The following is a 17,767-nucleotide window of genomic DNA, read 5'->3' as shown; positions in this document are numbered from 1 at the left end:
CGTAGATGGATAGGATGGAGCAATTATAGTTTATGTCAAACGAGATGAGACAAATTAACAAGTCCGGTTTAAAGTTTACTAAATATATTGTCTGTAACTTTACTTCATATGCAGTAAGGTACAGTTAGGTAGCTTGTGCTTACTTAAATGCGGTTGTCTTACATATATGTGTAACGCCGATTGACCAATTTAAAATCATCCATTGCCTGAAAATCTCGATTGTATCAAGAGTTTAAAATTTTTACTCATATATGTACCACAAGGGTAAACTTGTTATTCAACTTACACTGGTGAGGATCGGAAAGAGGGGAGGCAGGTATCACTCTCCATGTTGGGGCAGGCACTGTTCGGAGATAATAGTATGCCTTTAAACGTGTGATTCAATTATCAGTTTAATAAGAAACGATTTTACAGTGTTCTGAGTATTAATATATATTAAACAGTTAAGCAAATTAGCCTTAAAATGCCATAAACAAACACACAAAAAGATCATTAACGTTGAACATGAGTGTTGCAGTTGCATTGGTCAAGTGTGAAATAAAGTCAGTTTAGATGTCGTTCGTTGTTCTGATACTTTCAAGTGAGTTTCGGTGTTCGGATATTGATTGGTTAATTAATTAATTAATTATTTTTTATTTATTTATTTTTTGTTCAAATATGTTTGTGATACTGAAGTAAATTCCCATAGTTTCGCGATATTGTGTGGGCTGATTAATATTGAGAATTGTAGCAACAGTTGAGGTGGACGAGAGTTAGTTCGGCAGACGCAAATTTAATGTCGGTCGAATGTGCCGTAGGCAGAAATAGACAGTCGGTGGTACGCAGTCTATCGAGAATATGTGGTTGAATTAAAAGAGGAATTTAAATTTAACTTCTCGTTCTGATAATTTGATGCTTCATTTCGCTCATTTAAGGAAGAGAAGGTTTGCTGCTGGTTGTTCCATTGGTGAATGTAATTTATTTTTCCTCATCATGTTGTATTCATTTATAATTAGTACAGTAGAGAGTTTCTTTTATTATGCTTTCCTTCTTACCTTAGATTTACAGTAGTGGTTTGATTATTTATTGCTGTTTTGGATGTTTTTACTGGTTCTTGAGCGGGAGGTTGGGGGGCGGTAGCCACCATTTAGAACTCAAAATTTATATTCACCGTTTCACCTTGTTTCTCGCAATAGTTTAGCGTCAGTTCTCAAGGACATTTCCATTATTCGTAGCAGTTGAAGCAGGGCCGTGCTGGGATACTAACGAGGGCGGTGGACAAGTCCACAAAAAGGGCGCCCATACAAACGTTAATACATATATATGGGTGATTCCACGAAAAAGGGAAATTTTCTGTCACGGGCATTTCTTCAAACTACTACTAGAAAGAATCACCTCATTTTTATTTTGTTTGGTAGTAACCGTCACAAAGTAGGTATGCCATGTATAACAGTTTGCAAATGTAACACGAAACATACGTAAAAAAATTATTATTACCCAATTTCTCAACACCGTCGGCTGTCACAGACCACAGTTGACTGATTTTAATCAATAAATTACAACTGAAGTCGCAAATCAAACATCATTTAATGGTAATTAAATGGAAGAGAACACTTCAATGTTTCAGTTTTGTGGAAAGTAAACCTTTATAACGATTATTTTCGAAAGCTTGACTATGCTTCGTTTCTGTCACTTCTATTTCGTCTCAACTCCGTGGCAATAGAAAAAAATATCATTGCTCTCAACAGATAGCATGGTCGTCCATATTGGCAACACCCACAAGAAGACAAGGCAGACATGTTTGACTGAAGAACAGAAAAAGTTGTGTGCATGTGTTAAAAGCTATAGGAAAAATATTTGTGTGTGGAAGGCAGGTGCGTATATTAATTGATACTCAACACCATGGCATTTATTACTGAATGTATTTGTATGGTATATACCTTCTTTTCCTTGAGGAACCTACGTCTTAACGTAGAAAATTCGTACACAATTACTCACATGTACTGGTTAAAAAGTGGGCCGGTCAAGATAAATTATATTCGATTTTCTCAACTCCATGGTTCTCAACTCCATGTCCATCTGAAAACTAAGGAATCCACGGTGTTGAGACAAGTTCACGGAGTTGATAATCCTATAGTGTTTGTTATGCTCATGCTCTTCCAAATATTTGTTCTTTCAATATATTGATAGAAATAAAGCTCTTTATGGTCTAGTGACTACTATGCTCGCCTTTCGTGCGTAATTCTGGGTTTGTTTCCCGGTGGAAGCTCAAAAATTAATGGTGTTTACTTCGCACAGTGAGGCAATTGAAAAACTCAATTTGAGTAGAGATGTACTGAAACCTGATCGCGCAGACCATCGCAACGGTCGTAGGAGCCGACACGCTGACCACGTGTCATTCACACTCAAAGGCTGGCTGGTGGATCCTACCCCATTTAAGGAGTGTTTCGCGGAAGTTCAGATTTGGGGCTGTCAGGTAGCCGGAGGTAAAACTTCAGTCAAGTTAAGATGGATGGTATCGGTTTTTAACCTATTGACGTCTCAATCTTATGATCAGCTAATTGTTTTCTTTTTAGGGATTGTCGAAGAGTCTGAGGGCAATGTACGGACAGTCAATTTTATGACGCGGATCGGGAGGAATTTCTCCTGGCCTACGAAACCTGACGTTTAAAAAGCGTTGGCAGTTGTCATTCTGTGTAGACTAGAACAGCCCTTCCCTGTTTCCTCAAGACATTTCCTTCATTGGAGTGGAAAATGAGGGTTACTTAACAAAGAACATCGAATTATTCAAAGAAAACAGAAATGATAAGTGCCTTACACTGTTATTTAGTGTGAATTATACAGGGCGTTTCAAAACAATACCGACAACGTTTGGGAGGTGATTCCTAACACCAAGATAAGATAAAAGTATATACCAATCTGGGTGCACAAATGCTTCCTTTCGCAGTTATAGGCTGCCGAAAACATGAAAAAAGTGAACTTTAAAGGTCCATAGCATAAAACTATGGGACCTACCGTAGTCGGGTCAGACTTTACTTAGGAAATAGTATGTGCGCTATCCAAATATCCATGTTTTAGAATCTTGCGGTACTTCCACAACAACTTTTATAGAAGTAGTTGGTGAGTACTTCAGATTATACGCCCGTAGCCGAACTCCCTCTATCAAAATTGCTTCGTGAGTACCTCAGGAATCTCAAACATATTTTTGGATAGTGCACATATTAGTCCCTAAGTGAAGTCGTGACCCGACTACGGCAGGTCTCATAATTTTGGAGCTATGAACCTTTAAAGTTCATTTTTTTCATGTTTTCGGCAGCCTAAAACTCCGAAAGGAAGCATTTGTGCACCCAGTTGTCTATACTTTTCGTCTTATCTTGGTGTCAGGAATCAGCTCCCAAACGATGTGTGCATTGTTTTGAAACACCTTATATATATATATATATATATATATATATATATATATATATATATATATATATATATATATATATATACCAAATATACAAATACACTTACCAAATGTTGAAAAACTATTGCACTTTCGACGTGTTGACTTGATCACACAGAGAAGACAGACGGGTTACATAAGCTCAGGAAACAAATGAAGTAGACAATAGACAGGTTTAGTGACTACTTCGTCAGTTTCGTAAGCTTATTTGAAAAGTTTGTCCCCTCCATATGATAGTCAACATATTGAAAGCGCAATAATTTTTCAATAATCGATAAGTGTATGTATATTTCTTTTTTTCTTATTTACGTCACACACACACACACACACACACACATATATATATATATATATATATATATATATATATATATATATATATATATATATATATATATATATAAAATGTGTGTGTGTGTACTCAATTTTGGAACCTTCATTAGATATATTTTCATATGTTTGCAGTATTTTCTGGAGTATTTTTGTATAACAAATTACGTGTCATCTAGTTTGTTAGAATTTTGTTCAACATAAGGAGAATAATTCTAACTTACAAAAACTATTGGAAAATTATTTCAATTTTTATGTAAATTATAAGCTTAATCACTTATAAACCAAAACTTATCACCCAGATGTATCGCGTTTCTCAAATCCACAGCAATTTTCAACTCCGTGTTAACTAATCTCAACTCCGTGACCTATGGTCTCAACTCCGTGGGTGCTGAAAAGTTGATTATTTTTTATTTACTACACCAATAACGATTCAGCTCTGCTGAACACCTAATTAACATGTACTTAGTAGTAGTAAGTGCATCTGATATTTTTTTCGAAATAGGCGACCATCAACGGAACAAAAATTTTCCAAGTGAAAATTTCCCTTTTTCGTGGAATCACCCATATATAAAATACGTATTAACGTTTGTATGGGCGCCCTTTTTGTGGACTTGTCCACCGCCCTCGTTAGTATCCCAGCACGGCCCTGCTTCAACTGCTACGAATAATGGAAATATCCTTGAGAACTGACGCTAAACTATTGCGAGAAACAAGGTGAAACGGTGAATATAAATTTTGAGTTCTAAATGGTGGCTACCGCCCCCCAACCTCCCGCTCAAGAACCAGTAAAAACATCCAAAACAGCAATAAATAATCAATATATATATATAGTAACTTAATTAATATAGTAAACATCAGGAGGCGATTCCCGTCTCCGAGATGATAAAGAACTATGACCACCGGAAAATTTTCCGGAAAAATGCAAAAAACAGCCATACTCGAAAACAAAATGTCAGATCGAAATCGGGCAAAAGAGAATATCCATTACTTTTAGTCGTAGATTTCAATAGTGTACAGTCAGATATAGTGCAGTGGCGGTGCAAGGGTGACCTCCCAAAGAAACTGGAATATTCCTTCGAGTATTTTATCAAACATTGAATGAGGAATATGAACAGCAATCAAGCACAAGATTTCAACAAATAAAAAGTAATAGTACATCGTTCAAATTAGAACACTTAGAATTCGAAAAAGGAGAGATATACCAGATTGTGATTGTTCTATTTTGTCTGAGCACAGAAGAAACTCTCGGAAGAATTTAAATGGAAAGAAGTCTTTAGCGTATCATAGTTATATCTTCTAGGGTAATGATAACGGATGATAAATGAACGGCTTCCTGTCAAGTTACGAGTGTGTGAAAATGGAAAAAATAACTTTGATACAGATTAGGTTTATAACGACTGTCTATAAGACAGTCAGGTATCAATGATACGTATGTATATTGAACGAGAGTACAAGGGATTTTTCTCATGACAACAGTGATTCCCACAAATTATGTGACTAAAATTTGGGCGAAAGTAAGCTGCATTAAAAAAAATTGCCTCGTCGTAATACGTAATTCTGTGGAAGATAATAACTCCGAGCACAGAAGCAATGAAACTCGACGAAACTAGTGGTGTGTACAAAAACCGGTTTTTCGGTTTTTAGAGAAACCGAAACCGGTTTTTAAAATTTTTCAAAAAACCGCTTTTAGGTTTTTTCCCACTGAAACCGGTTTCGGTTTTCTCCGAAACCGGTTATCTGTTTTCTCCAAAACCGGTTCGGTTTTCTTCAAAACCGATTTCGTATTTTTTTCCAAAATTTGTTCTATTTTTGACCAGAATGGTGTTTCGTTGTTCTCCGGAAACCGAATCCATTTCCACAGAAATAGTTTTGTGTGTTTTCCAAAAGTTTTCACCGAAACCAGTTTCGGTGAAAACCGTACCGGTTTTGGAGAAAACCGAAATGTCGGTTTTCCGGTTTTTATAAAAACCGGTTTTGCCCATCCCTAGACGAAACACAAGCTGTTGTGCGTGTTTCACAATGATACAAAGAAATACAGCTTCAAACTACCGATTTATTCTGTTTCGTACAGAGTAGGGCAACTGAGAAATACTCAGAGGTACCTTGTATAGTACCTGTGCAATGCAGTATGTGTACACGAGATAGTTGTGAAGAATAACAGTTCACAGTCTGATATTGTCGACCGTTGACCACGTTGCAAAGATGACATCGGCGAAGGAATTTTTTCCGCGTGCGGTCAAACATATCCGATATTTCGGAGATGATTATTAACTCGAGCAACAAGTTATTCGGCTGTCGTGGCTAGTGTTGCATACAAAAGGCGTTTCAACCCCTCCCTCCTCAAAGAAAAAAAGAAATCGAGTGACGTGAGATAGGGTGAACGAGTTGGTTATATCTCACGTCCATCTCTCCCAATCTAACAATCTGGGAACGTTTCATTTAGGTAGGTCTGCATATTGCTGCCAAAATATGCAGATGCACTCTCATACTGGGAATCACATCTGCTGTCTTATGTTCAAGGGCACATGTTTTAACAATTTTGGGAAAACATAACAGAAATTATAGATACGTATTTCCAAACAAGCGGACCGGCAATAAATAAGGTCCTACCACAAAGTTATCCAACATACCACACCACATGCTCACAATAAATCTCTGCTGCTGATCGTTCACTAGAGTTGCATATGAATTTTTACATCCTGCATATGACTATTGCTATAGGGTTGTCTGATCACTCTCAATACGCTGTCTTGTAAGGTAAATTAAAGAGATCTTATCTCTAAGGTGAATATGGAAACTTGAAAAAATTCAAGAAAATATAATCTCCTTTCAGGATCACTATCACGATATAAACGCCTCGACTCTGGGCCACTACCTCTTGCGTCTCCATAAATGAGGTGCATATCTGCCAGCTCGTACAGCCAGTGAAAGTACTATGAGATACGTACGTGCTGCTATGTGTACGCGAAAGTTCCACAATCTCTTTCCTCCTGTTTATTCCATCCAGTTTAAAGTATATTGGAACGTCGAAAAAATATCTTCCCTCATATTTTTTAAATGTAATTCGAACGAACTTTCTTCTAGAAAATTTCTCCAGCAGTGACAAAATCAAAATGTAAATGGGCTACACGAGGACTCTATTTTGGTATATTCACAATAGCAATGTAGTTTTTCGTAGCTCAGGAGTAAGGAGCGGTTTGCCAACTTCAAGAGAAGGGAAGGGAAAGGAATACTCCAGTTTCTTTGGGAGTCACAAATGCGCCGCCACTGCACTATATCTGACTGTACACTATTGGAATCTACGATTAAAAATAATGAACACTCTCTTCTACCCGACTTCGATCCGACGATTTGTTCTTGAGTTATGGCTGTTTTTACATTTTTCCGACAAATTTTCGGGTGATCAAGGCGCCGAAAGGAGGCATTTTTACGTCCAGGTTGGTGTATACTTTTCGTTTTATCTCGGTGTCAGGAATCATCTCCCGACATTTGTTATATTAATTAAGTTATACCCTGTATATATAAACGGGCGTCATTTTATGTATTAAAACCACCAAATTTGTTTATAAGGTAAATAGCTAAACTCGGAAAACTTTCTTACTAGAGAAAAACATTTTAATTCTTTTTTTTTTTTTTTGTCTGTGTGTGTGTCAATCAATATAGCTATAAAAACCAGACACTGATTATTCGAACACTGCTCTAAAACACACAGGAACAATCAAATTTTTAAATAAAGAGCTTTTAAAAACTTGAATTATTTAAACTGCGCTATATCGATTGCACTTAACTTTTCAAAGTGTTTTTTGGCAATAAATGAGTAGCAGTACCAAACACTTCTATATTATCTTACTAAGTAGACCTACATGTATATTGCTTTACTGGCTTTATAGATATTTTTTTGAAAAGTGATTGCACTCCTTAGCTGTTCGCTGCCAATAGCAACTGTATGAATGTATGATACGAAACTGGTATACAGAAAATTTTTTTAAAAAAAATTATAATGTGATATTTCGCAGGGTGCCTTTTATAAGGGCGATTTTACTATAAACAACTGATATACAGAAGAACAACTAAAACCACTTATCTATAATGTGATGCTTCGCAGGGCGCTCTATGCATAGGGCGCACTGTACCTTTCACAGGTTCTTTATCAACAGAAATAATATTTATTTATTGTACAGAACTGTTGCTATACAGAAGAATAAATAAACTGTTTATCTTTGATGTGGTTTCACAAGGGCGCCTTACGTAAAGGGCGCACTGTACTCTTCACGGGTTCTTTACCAACACTAACAGTATGTGTTCATTGTACAGAACTGTGCCGTGCATAAATAAATAAAACCGTTTATCTTTGATGTGGTTTCGCAAGGGCACCTTATGTAAAGAGCATACTGTACATATTACGAGTTCTTTACCAATAACAACCTTAAGAATTTACTATAATATAACTTGAAACTTTATTTATAATGTGATGTCCCGGTGGGCCAGCACGGGCCTCAGTTGAAGAGTAAATTCTTGATTAGTGTTGTAGATCATTTGGTTAGCAATCGTAACCTATTGTCGCTGTTATGATATATCTTAGCTTGCTGGTTCGAAATTAGATTATGATTGTTTGTCAGATGGTCTACAAAACTTGTCCAGAATTTAATTTTCGATTGATGGCATCATTTTAGGGAATTGATCTCTACACTGTTCCTAAGAATCGATTCCAAGGAATGTTCAGCATAAAGTACATTCTTACCATTATATCTTACGATTTGTGAATGACAATTGCGTTCGAACGTACAGCATAAAAACTATAGTACAAAAACGCAAACCAACTTGTGCTAGATGGCCACTAAAAGCACGAATGCTAACAGAGGCAGGGCGAGACTAAGCTGGGTGCCCGTCCGCAGCGATGGACTGTACCCAAATAGGACAGGCGCGTCATCGACGGTGGGTATACGCGTAAGCAAGGATAGTAATAACAAGGTTTTGACAATAACACGATTTCAATGGTACTTGTCATGGTTGCGTAGTAGTAGTGCTCCACTTGTAAACATAAAACACAGCTTCTATGCATTGTGGAGAAATAGTTACACCACCGGCGGAAAATAGTATCTAATACAGTCATCTTTCATATGCACTCATTCACTTTATACGTTGCCAAGCACTTGTAATGATAATACACTAGTAATCCTACATTCATAAACCTAAAATACTAGTGTATTACTCTGTATTTAATTCTATCGCCTGTAGAAATTTGTACTTGATAAATATGTATTTTCATGCACAGCAAATTTTCCAAAATCTAGTGCGCCAAAAGTAAAGCAGCACGAAAAAAAAAAAAAAAAAAAACTGGTTCCCAGCCGCATGTTTGCATGCTTATTATCATGTATGCAATTATTTGGGCATGCAACAGGAAAATAAGAGCATAACTTCCGTTAACTCCCACCAGCTTATAAAATATTTTCACTTACGTTCTGTTCGGTTTACCGTGATTTAAGTAATCGAGGACTGGGTTTAACGTAAGTTACCCCAAAATAATCCAAAACAGAGTATCATTTAAAGCAAAAATTAAGGATTAAAATATATATATATATCTATTTCAAACCTGCACGAATTTTTCTGGACACTTGTTACTATACAATGGCTGGAACTTTGAGACATACTGTGAGTGAAATAAAGAAAAGTACATGTCTTTGATTCACACGACGTGGAAGAAACTACCTCTTGTAAATGTAGGACACTTTTCTCTTCATGTAACTGTCTTTCACAGCAGCTACATTTACGAATACTGAACTTGTCTCTGCCTCATTTCTCAATGTTGTTGCAAACATGCTGAATTTTCCCCTTTATGGCTGCTTGATCAGTTTCATTTATTGCACAAACTGCAATCATGACTTTTCTTCGATTTTTAACTGAATATAAGACAGAAGACACAATTAAATAACACCTATCCGTCCCCCAGTGATGCCAGTTTTGTAACAGCGAATTTCCCGTCCGAAGACTTGAAATTTCCCGATTAGACCCAAAATTTCCCGCCAACTAATATAGATACAATTTATAATACCTAGTGATAAATAATTTTGAAAAATATCACTTTCGAGGGCCTATAACGTACAGTTGAACTCATTCTCGTAACGTAGAAGCCACTATTTACGGTTATGCATGATATCACAAAGATGCTGACACAATATTAAAAAAAAATCAAGAACACTGTGAACTTTTTTTTTTTTTTAACGAACATCGTGTTTTTCTTTATGGTTTGGAAAGGAATGTTGTGTTCGGCAAAGAAACACAATACACTTTTCTGGTCTTAACAAGATTTTTGTGTTGTTACACATTACTTATTCCTTGCTAAGAGAAAAAAACTGTAAAATAGACAAGATAGTTTGCTATTGCATTACATTAACTAGATGCTTAAAGTTTTTTGTGTGATACTGAAGCTCACTTTTACTACAAAAGAGCTCGATGTTACAGGTCTTATACAGGGGCGTCATTTAGGGGGCAATTTCCCCCCCCCCCCAAGAGTTTGAGGAATGCATATACTTTAATCGATTGTCTACTAATATACTACTACAAAACGTGAAAACCTTATGTCGGAAGTGCTCTTGGCCCCACCCCCCAAGCGAAGTCTGAAATGACGCTCCTGGTCTTATACCTAGCTTTGGTATCGATTCACGACACGGACTGTAATCTCTGTTAAATTGTTGATCCGAAAGCCACTTCTTGTTAGATTTCTTAGTTTTATCTCGCTTCTTACTCTCTCTCATCTTTAAAAAATAAAATATTATCGCGAAACAAATTCCCCATTTCTCTCTCTTCTCCTAGCACGAAACAAGATTAAATTAGACCCTTCTGTGACACGAAGGAACTATTTTGAAAATAGGGCTATGCTTCTATGGAAAACAACTTCATAAAGATGATAACAGTGTGAAGTATTGTTTTCTTTCTTGTTTATTGATATCAGTTGATGTTCTTAAGGAGTTTACTCATCATTTGAGACATCCTACATATGCTCCTGCTGAAAAGTGATAAGGACAGATTGGAATGGTCTAAGAGCATCTACATGACATTATCAAAAGATTTACCCTTTACAATGGTCCCACGCGGGAAACTTTTGTCTCCCTCTGTTCGCTTTTTCCGATCATATGTATCAGATGGGTTTGATATTTCCTTTCATTATCCAAACATAGCAGTGACACCTGTGTGCGTGCCAAAACACAGAAACACACACCAGACAACTATACCCCATTTGTTTTGGAAACAATAAACCAATCTCACGTGTGCGAGGGGAAGGGTAACACGGCGAAAAGATCAGGTATTTACTCACGGTCAGTTCGCAGCAGGAGCCCATAGTACCAGACCCTTTTTGTTTCATTTTGTCTTTACTAGTCGTTTGTGCTGGCTTTATGCATGGTTAGTTGGTCAACATTGAGATACGTCAGTGAAGGAATTGTTCATGTGTGAGAGAGAAGAGCAAAAAAAAAAAAAAAATGAATTAATGATAAAACATACCAGAAAAGTTGAGGATGTCAGAATTTCCCGTTTTCAGCCTATTTTAAAGAAAAATTCCCGTTTTCCCGGCAGAGCTCAGAATCTCCCGTTTTACGGGAAATTTCCCGCCAACTGGCATCACTGCCGTCCCCTTGTCTATCTTGGAAGCAGCGTTGCCAACCTAATCAGAAGATATTATCGTATGTAACGCTCAAAATTATCGTTTTTGTCGTGAAATTATCGTATCTTTTGTTTCTAGTCTCATTACCAAACCTTATTATTATTATTATTATTATTATTATTATTATTATTATTATTATTATTATTATTATTATTATTATTATTATTATTATTATTATTATTATTAACAGAACATTTACAGCTAAAATTATATTTAACTATCTGCATAGAAAACAAAATAATCGAAGCTTGCTTCGTTACCAGTTTAACGAAAAAAAAATCTGTTTTTTTCTTCAAGGCTTTATCCGCCTTATGCAGAGTCGTTTTGACGTATGATTAGCCGCATACTAAAGGCCAGATTACTGCAGGGAACATATGTTAGTCGAACTCTTTAGTATGGCACTAATCACACATCAAAACGACTCTGCATAAGGCCCTATATGTTTACCTGTGAAAGCTTATCTACATTAAATAGTTAGTAATTACCCCTTCTTGACTGGTTTTCTCTGTGCGTGGCAGTGGTCCCCGGTTAGATTACAAATAGGATCACGTGTTTGCAGTATACTGATAGTGGTTTGGATCAATTTTACATGTTTCATCTCATACAGGCTAACTAGCTAACAGTGTAACATAAAAATATTTAAATTATTACCCGATTAACTTAAATTTGCCTGCATTATTTACCTTCCCAAGACGTTGGTCGTCTTTGTAATGTTTAAATTACCAGGACTTGTTAAATTATCGTACATTTTCCTATTATCGTATAGCTGCTATCTTACATCGTACATGGGTCAAAATTATCGTATGATTCGATAATTATCGTACATGTTGGCAGCACTGCTTGGAAGCTTTAACCACTATATCATTGTCAATCAGTGTTGCCAGATAGGAAGATTGAAAAGTAGCGTAGTTGCGTCTCAAAAGTAGCGGATTTGAACTACTTGTGGCCCAAACATAAAAATAAATTGCATTTCAGCTTTGTAGTTTGACTAATTTTATATACATGGAGGGGGGCATACGTTATTTTCTCTCTCTTATCGAAACGAGGGATTTTTTTTTTTTTTTTTTTTTTGTTAGGAGCGACTCATTAGTTTTGAACTTAGGGATGTAGTGACCTCAGCTTTTGTTTTCAATTATATAAGTTAATTAACATAAATTTATATACATTCTACTTTTATTTAGGTTAGGTTAGATTATATTTTGTATGGTTACGTCTGGTTAGACCAGCGTTTCCCAACCTTTCTTAAGTTGCAGAACACTGCAGGTGTTGCTTGAATTCTCGCGGCACACTCATATAGATAGATAGATATTATTATTATTATTATTATTATTATTATTATTATTATTATTATTATTATTATTATTATTATTATTCTATTATTATTATTTATTTTTCTTTCTAATTTAAAAATAGAAAACAATTGCAATGAAATATAGCACTCATGTTTTTAAAAGTACACTTTCTTTTTCGAAAACTGTATCTAACCTTTCACTAAGAACGAAGATCACTAAATAAGGAACGAACAAACAAATCTCTTTTAGTTTTAAAACACAAATGTAGGTAATTTATATGCATGTTTGCTTTACAAAAGGATTGAATGATATTTTAAAATTTCAAGTTACGAAATAGGCTGCAACAATAGAAAAGCAATAATGGTCATAACAATGATAACAAATACTTTTTTCAACATTAAAAATGTACAGAAAAGTAACACAGCATGAAACTTAAAATTGTAGATTTATAGTAGAGGTTCATAGTAATGTGAAATACAAATATACATTTTTCCAATGTCTTGCAATTTGATTGCTATAGAATTAATAATTTTGTTTCGATCTCCTCGCGGCACACCAGCGGCCCATTCGCGGCACACCGGTTGGGAAACGCTGGGTTAGACAATATAGGGTAAGTTGACTTTATGGTTAGGTTAGGTTGGGATAAGATATGTATAATTTAGGCAGATTAAGCATAAAATTTAATGCTAATTATCGCCGATATCTATTTTTCACTACATTAAGTCGTATTTGCATTGAACAAATCTTGATCATTAAGTAAAAAATATAAATTTAATGAATACACAATCAGGTCACTCAGAATAAAAATCACATGCTGATGAATGCTACCCAACAATATTTTATATATCGTAAGATTAATTAATAATATAATCAGTACAACATTTTTTATCACTTACTCTCTACTTAAAATTGTCTAGCAGAAAACAATGTCTGTAGTTTCCTCATTTTCGTATTTGGCTGGTTCTTTGTAATAGACTGACGAATTAAATCTGAGTATTTTTGTAATGGTTTGAAGTTATAACAGCATATATATATTTCAATCTTCAAATATTTTAACTAGTAGAATCGAAGAAAGAAGTTCTAGCCCCATTCTGTCTCGGAGTTTTGTCTTCGTTACGGTTACTTTCGAAAACACTCTTTCAGCTGCTGCATTGCTAATTGGCAAGCTGTACATAATCAGTGCAAATTGAGGCAATTTTTTCATAACGTAATCACCACCAGACTTCTTAATGGTTAATGCTTTGCACCAGAAATCTGCTCCATTTGTCGGTGTGCCATTAGGAAAAAGAAACATTCCCAGTCCATCGTCAACAGACAACGCCACTGAATTTCTATCTCACCAACCTGAGATCTGTTAAAGAATAATTCTAATGGTAGAGCGGAAAAATGGTGGTCGTGCGTGAGACAAACAGATTTTAGGAGAAAAGTTACGAATCTTCAGTAGTATCTCCGTATTTTGGGGAATACGATTTAGTGGTTCCTTGCTATCGTTTGTCAACTCCAAATGGGAATCACTATGCAGAGCAGATCTGTGAATACGTTTCTCTGAGCAAATAATCTATATTTCCAGATAATTCCTCTGACGCGTGTGAACAAGATAAATGAAGAAAATGGTAGATGCACTTCATTAATATTATGTTTGGGTTATCGTTTTTCATGCGTAGGTAAATACAATTATAATTACCACACAGGTTAGATGCACCATCAGTTGCAATACCAAAGCATTGCTGAATACTTATATCAATGCCAGTCAAAAAAAAATGTCTAACACCATCATGCAGTCTGTAGTAGTAACTGTGTCAGGAACTGAGATACTATTCGATTATCCATTGACTTACATCTAATACGCAAACAATGTTTCACAAGAAATATCGGTTGATTCATCAATGATAAGATAAAACAATCTTAATTTTATACATGAAAATAAAAAAGTAGCGTATTTTGAATATTTATAGCCCACAGATAATTACAAGTAGCCCAAAAAGTAGCGTGTCGCCCAATTCGAAATTTTAGTAGCGAGGGCACTTAAAAAATCGCCCAATCCGCTACTTGTAGCCCAATCTGGGAACACTGCCGCTTATTTGGAAACAACACTTGGTCATACCTGTTCCGAAACCCCATATGCCCTCTGGGGACCCAGCTAGTTATCGACCCATCACTTTACTTCCCTGTATTTCTAAATTATTCGAGAAATCCTGCTTCAGCGCTTACTGTGGTGAGCTCAATACTACGACATTTTTCCTCCGACTCTAGATGGCTTCCGTCAAGCACGTAGTACTCATGATGCTCTCACCAGCCTTGTCACGGATATCTGGTCTACTTTCCAACGACGAGAATATCTCTTGGCAGTACATATTGATTTAGCGCGTGTATACGATAGTGTCCCATTGGATGTACTCATTCACGAACTCTCTGCTCTTCACGTTCCAGCTGGGTATCTTCGGTTTTTTCACAACTGGCTCATTCACCGCCAGGTGTCGGTGAAGATTGGGCACCGTTATACCCAACCCAGGACAGTATCGCAAGGACTTCCACAGGGCTCGGCTCTTTGTCCCTTACTATTCAACCTCTTCACCGTCACCCTGCACAGAGAATTACGAATGCAACTACGTATTAATCAGTATGCAGATGATTTTTTATTATATGTCCGCACTCCGACTGTGACACACGGAACTCGTACCCTTCAACACGCTCTTATTACCTGTTGAGACACCTGGTGTACAGACCATGGACTTACAATTAACTGGACGAAGAGCAAGTATATTGTGTTCACTCGCAAACGTCGCAACGTCTACGAACCTTTGCATCTTCCAGAGGTAACGCTTTCTCCGGAGACTCACATCACATACCTTGGAATGACCCTGGATCATCGACTTCATTGGAATCTACAGCTTGCTTCGCTGGTTACCAAAGTGCAACCCGTCCTCAATTTACTGACAGGATTGAGTACTAAACAGTGGGGCATGGATATACGGGCCCAACTATGCATCTATCGTCAATGCCTGGAGGGAAAACTTCTTTACGGTAGTCCAGCCCTATCACCCTTACCCCGAAGACTCAGCGCTACGTGCCTCCAGGTGCAAGCCAGGGGACTCCGTACTATATTCCGACAACCTCGTACCGCAACGACCATGGCCCTTCTCGAAGAAGCAGGTATAATTCCATATCAAATCTATGCCTTCCATATAGCTAAGGTATTCCTCTTGAAGCGTATGGCTATGACAACCTCGCCGATCATTCCGAAAACGCAATTATTATACTCCCGTAATCGCCAGAAACGCTTACCTTATCGCCACCAACTTCCTTGGACCTACTTTGCCTATGTCAAACTTCAACAATGGTGTAACTACATTCATCGAGGACCTAAACTTCCTTATTATCAATCTCCCTACCAGCTCTGTTTAACTACCTGCCAGGTGGAATATTCCTTTTGTACGCCCCATGGACAACGCACCATTCCTACATTCCTTATAGCGTCTTTATGGGAGGACTACATAACTCAGCATCACCCAGAGTCTGTTTTCATATATACAGACGCCTCTAAGCAGTACCGAGCAGGTCAACCATATGTAGGTATTGGAGTCTACATTCCTCACATTAATATGCGCATAACCCAAGCATTACCTGGCTATACGTCTATCTTCCTAGGAGAAGCAATGGCGCTTCGAACTGCACTCCTCTATGTGCTTCGTCTACGTTTAATTAATACCTGCATATGTAGTGATAGTCAGAGTGTTCTACGATGCCTCCAAACCAGCGGTCGCCAGCTGCAGGACAACTGGATCTTCCATAACATCTTTCAACAAGTACATCAATTACAAGAACGGGGATATCAGGTAACCTTTTTATACTCCTATTCCCACTGTAACATTCCTGGCAACGAAACAGCCGATGAACTCAGTAAACGCGGGGCTTTCCTACAGCCTCTGAACCTCAAACTCCCGGACAGTACCTTTCTACCACAACTAGAAGAGCAAAGACACCGAGAGTGGTATATTTTCAACGCCAGACACGAGGAGGACCAGGTAAATATTACTGGCAGATTGAACCATCTCCTACTACCCGTAAATGGCCATATTCCTCCTCCTGGACATACGCACATCATATTTTAAATAGTCGCCTACGGCTACATACCGCCCAAACTCCCTTACAGAAGTACCGCCAGGGCCTTCGGGATACTCCCATCTGTTATTGCCTACAGGAGCTTGGTACCCTAGAACATCTCACTTATTCTTGTCCTTGTACGACACGCTATCGTCCTGTCTTTCTTAGCTCCCTGTACGCTCTACTTGGTTATGGACCTTTTCCTATCAGCACCATACTATCGCTAAAAAATACTACTGTTATCTATCATCTCCTACAGCTTTTCCTCCTCAACCACCTTGACCTCTAATTTGCGTCCTGTGCTCCCAGTAAAATACATCTACGCCATGCAACTAATCTAACTTCGTTGTAGCAAGCATATGCACCACCGTGGCTTGTTCAAGGGATTCCCCGGAACATTGGAAGGGAGGAACCATGTTTTCCCCCACGAGAGAGAGAGAAGGAAGGAATATCTTGAACCTTCAACCTTCAGTGACGCCAGGGATTTCCAAGAAACTTGGAAGAAACAACTGAAACTTTTCAGTCCCATTCAGTAGCGGTTTGTGGTGGGATTCCGCAAAATTTGAGTTTTAGTTTACATTTGATCCGATTAATAATAATACATTTCCACTGACTTTTTATTGTTCTAAAAATCTTAAGAGCTAACTGATTACGGAAACATTTCCTTTCCCTCATGCGATGATTCTAACTAGTCGAAATTTGCGATTGAATTCCGGTCTGCTACTCGTGCGCTTAAAACATTGGCAACCATGTTTGTACGTCATACGTCGGTACAGGGAAAATGTCTGCATACTCGTTCACTAGGGAAACTGTTTAAAGAAAGATGTTATGCATGTTTTTTTTTAATGTGTAAGCTATTTATCTATTTATTTATTACCAGTTATTTCAATATACTTGAATATCTTAGGACAAAGTTGTGGTGTACTGATTTGCAATATTACTGACATCGTT

General features: G+C 37.2%; 2 protein-coding genes across 3 annotated transcripts in view; one reads left to right on the top strand and one right to left on the bottom strand.

The window, feature by feature from the left end:
* The window catches only part of LOC145673466 (phospholipid-transporting ATPase ABCA3-like), a 312,570-nt gene extending 302,858 nt beyond the window's left edge, over positions 1 to 9,712 (bottom strand). The window contains exon 1 of one of the 2 annotated variants that reach the window (XM_081743188.1): positions 9,354 to 9,712. The gene's annotated coding sequence lies outside the window, so the exon portion shown is untranslated. The remainder of the gene's footprint in view (positions 1 to 9,353) is intronic. The other variant, XM_081743189.1, reaches the window with a different exon arrangement.
* A 5,855-nt stretch (positions 9,713 to 15,567) lies between these two features.
* On the top strand, positions 15,568 to 16,824 carry LOC145672644 (uncharacterized). Its single transcript, XM_081741806.1, has one exon. It carries the CDS (start codon positions 15,568 to 15,570, stop codon positions 16,822 to 16,824), a length of 1,257 nt encoding a protein of 418 aa, XP_081597932.1.
* The last annotated feature ends 943 nt before the right edge of the window (positions 16,825 to 17,767 follow it).

Source organism: Thermobia domestica, chromosome 16 (assembly GCF_964235325.1).
Source record: "Thermobia domestica chromosome 16, izTheDome1.hap1.1, whole genome shotgun sequence".
NCBI classification, from domain to species: Eukaryota; Metazoa; Arthropoda; class Insecta; order Zygentoma; family Lepismatidae; genus Thermobia; species Thermobia domestica.
The sequence above is the reverse complement of the archived record's forward strand: the minus strand, read 5'-3'. Positions and strand labels throughout refer to the sequence as shown.

Coding starts and splice junctions, on each gene's coding strand:
- LOC145672644 (XM_081741806.1), top strand. CDS start 15,568: ATGACCCTGGATCATCGACTTCATTGGAATCTACAGCTTGCTTCGCTG.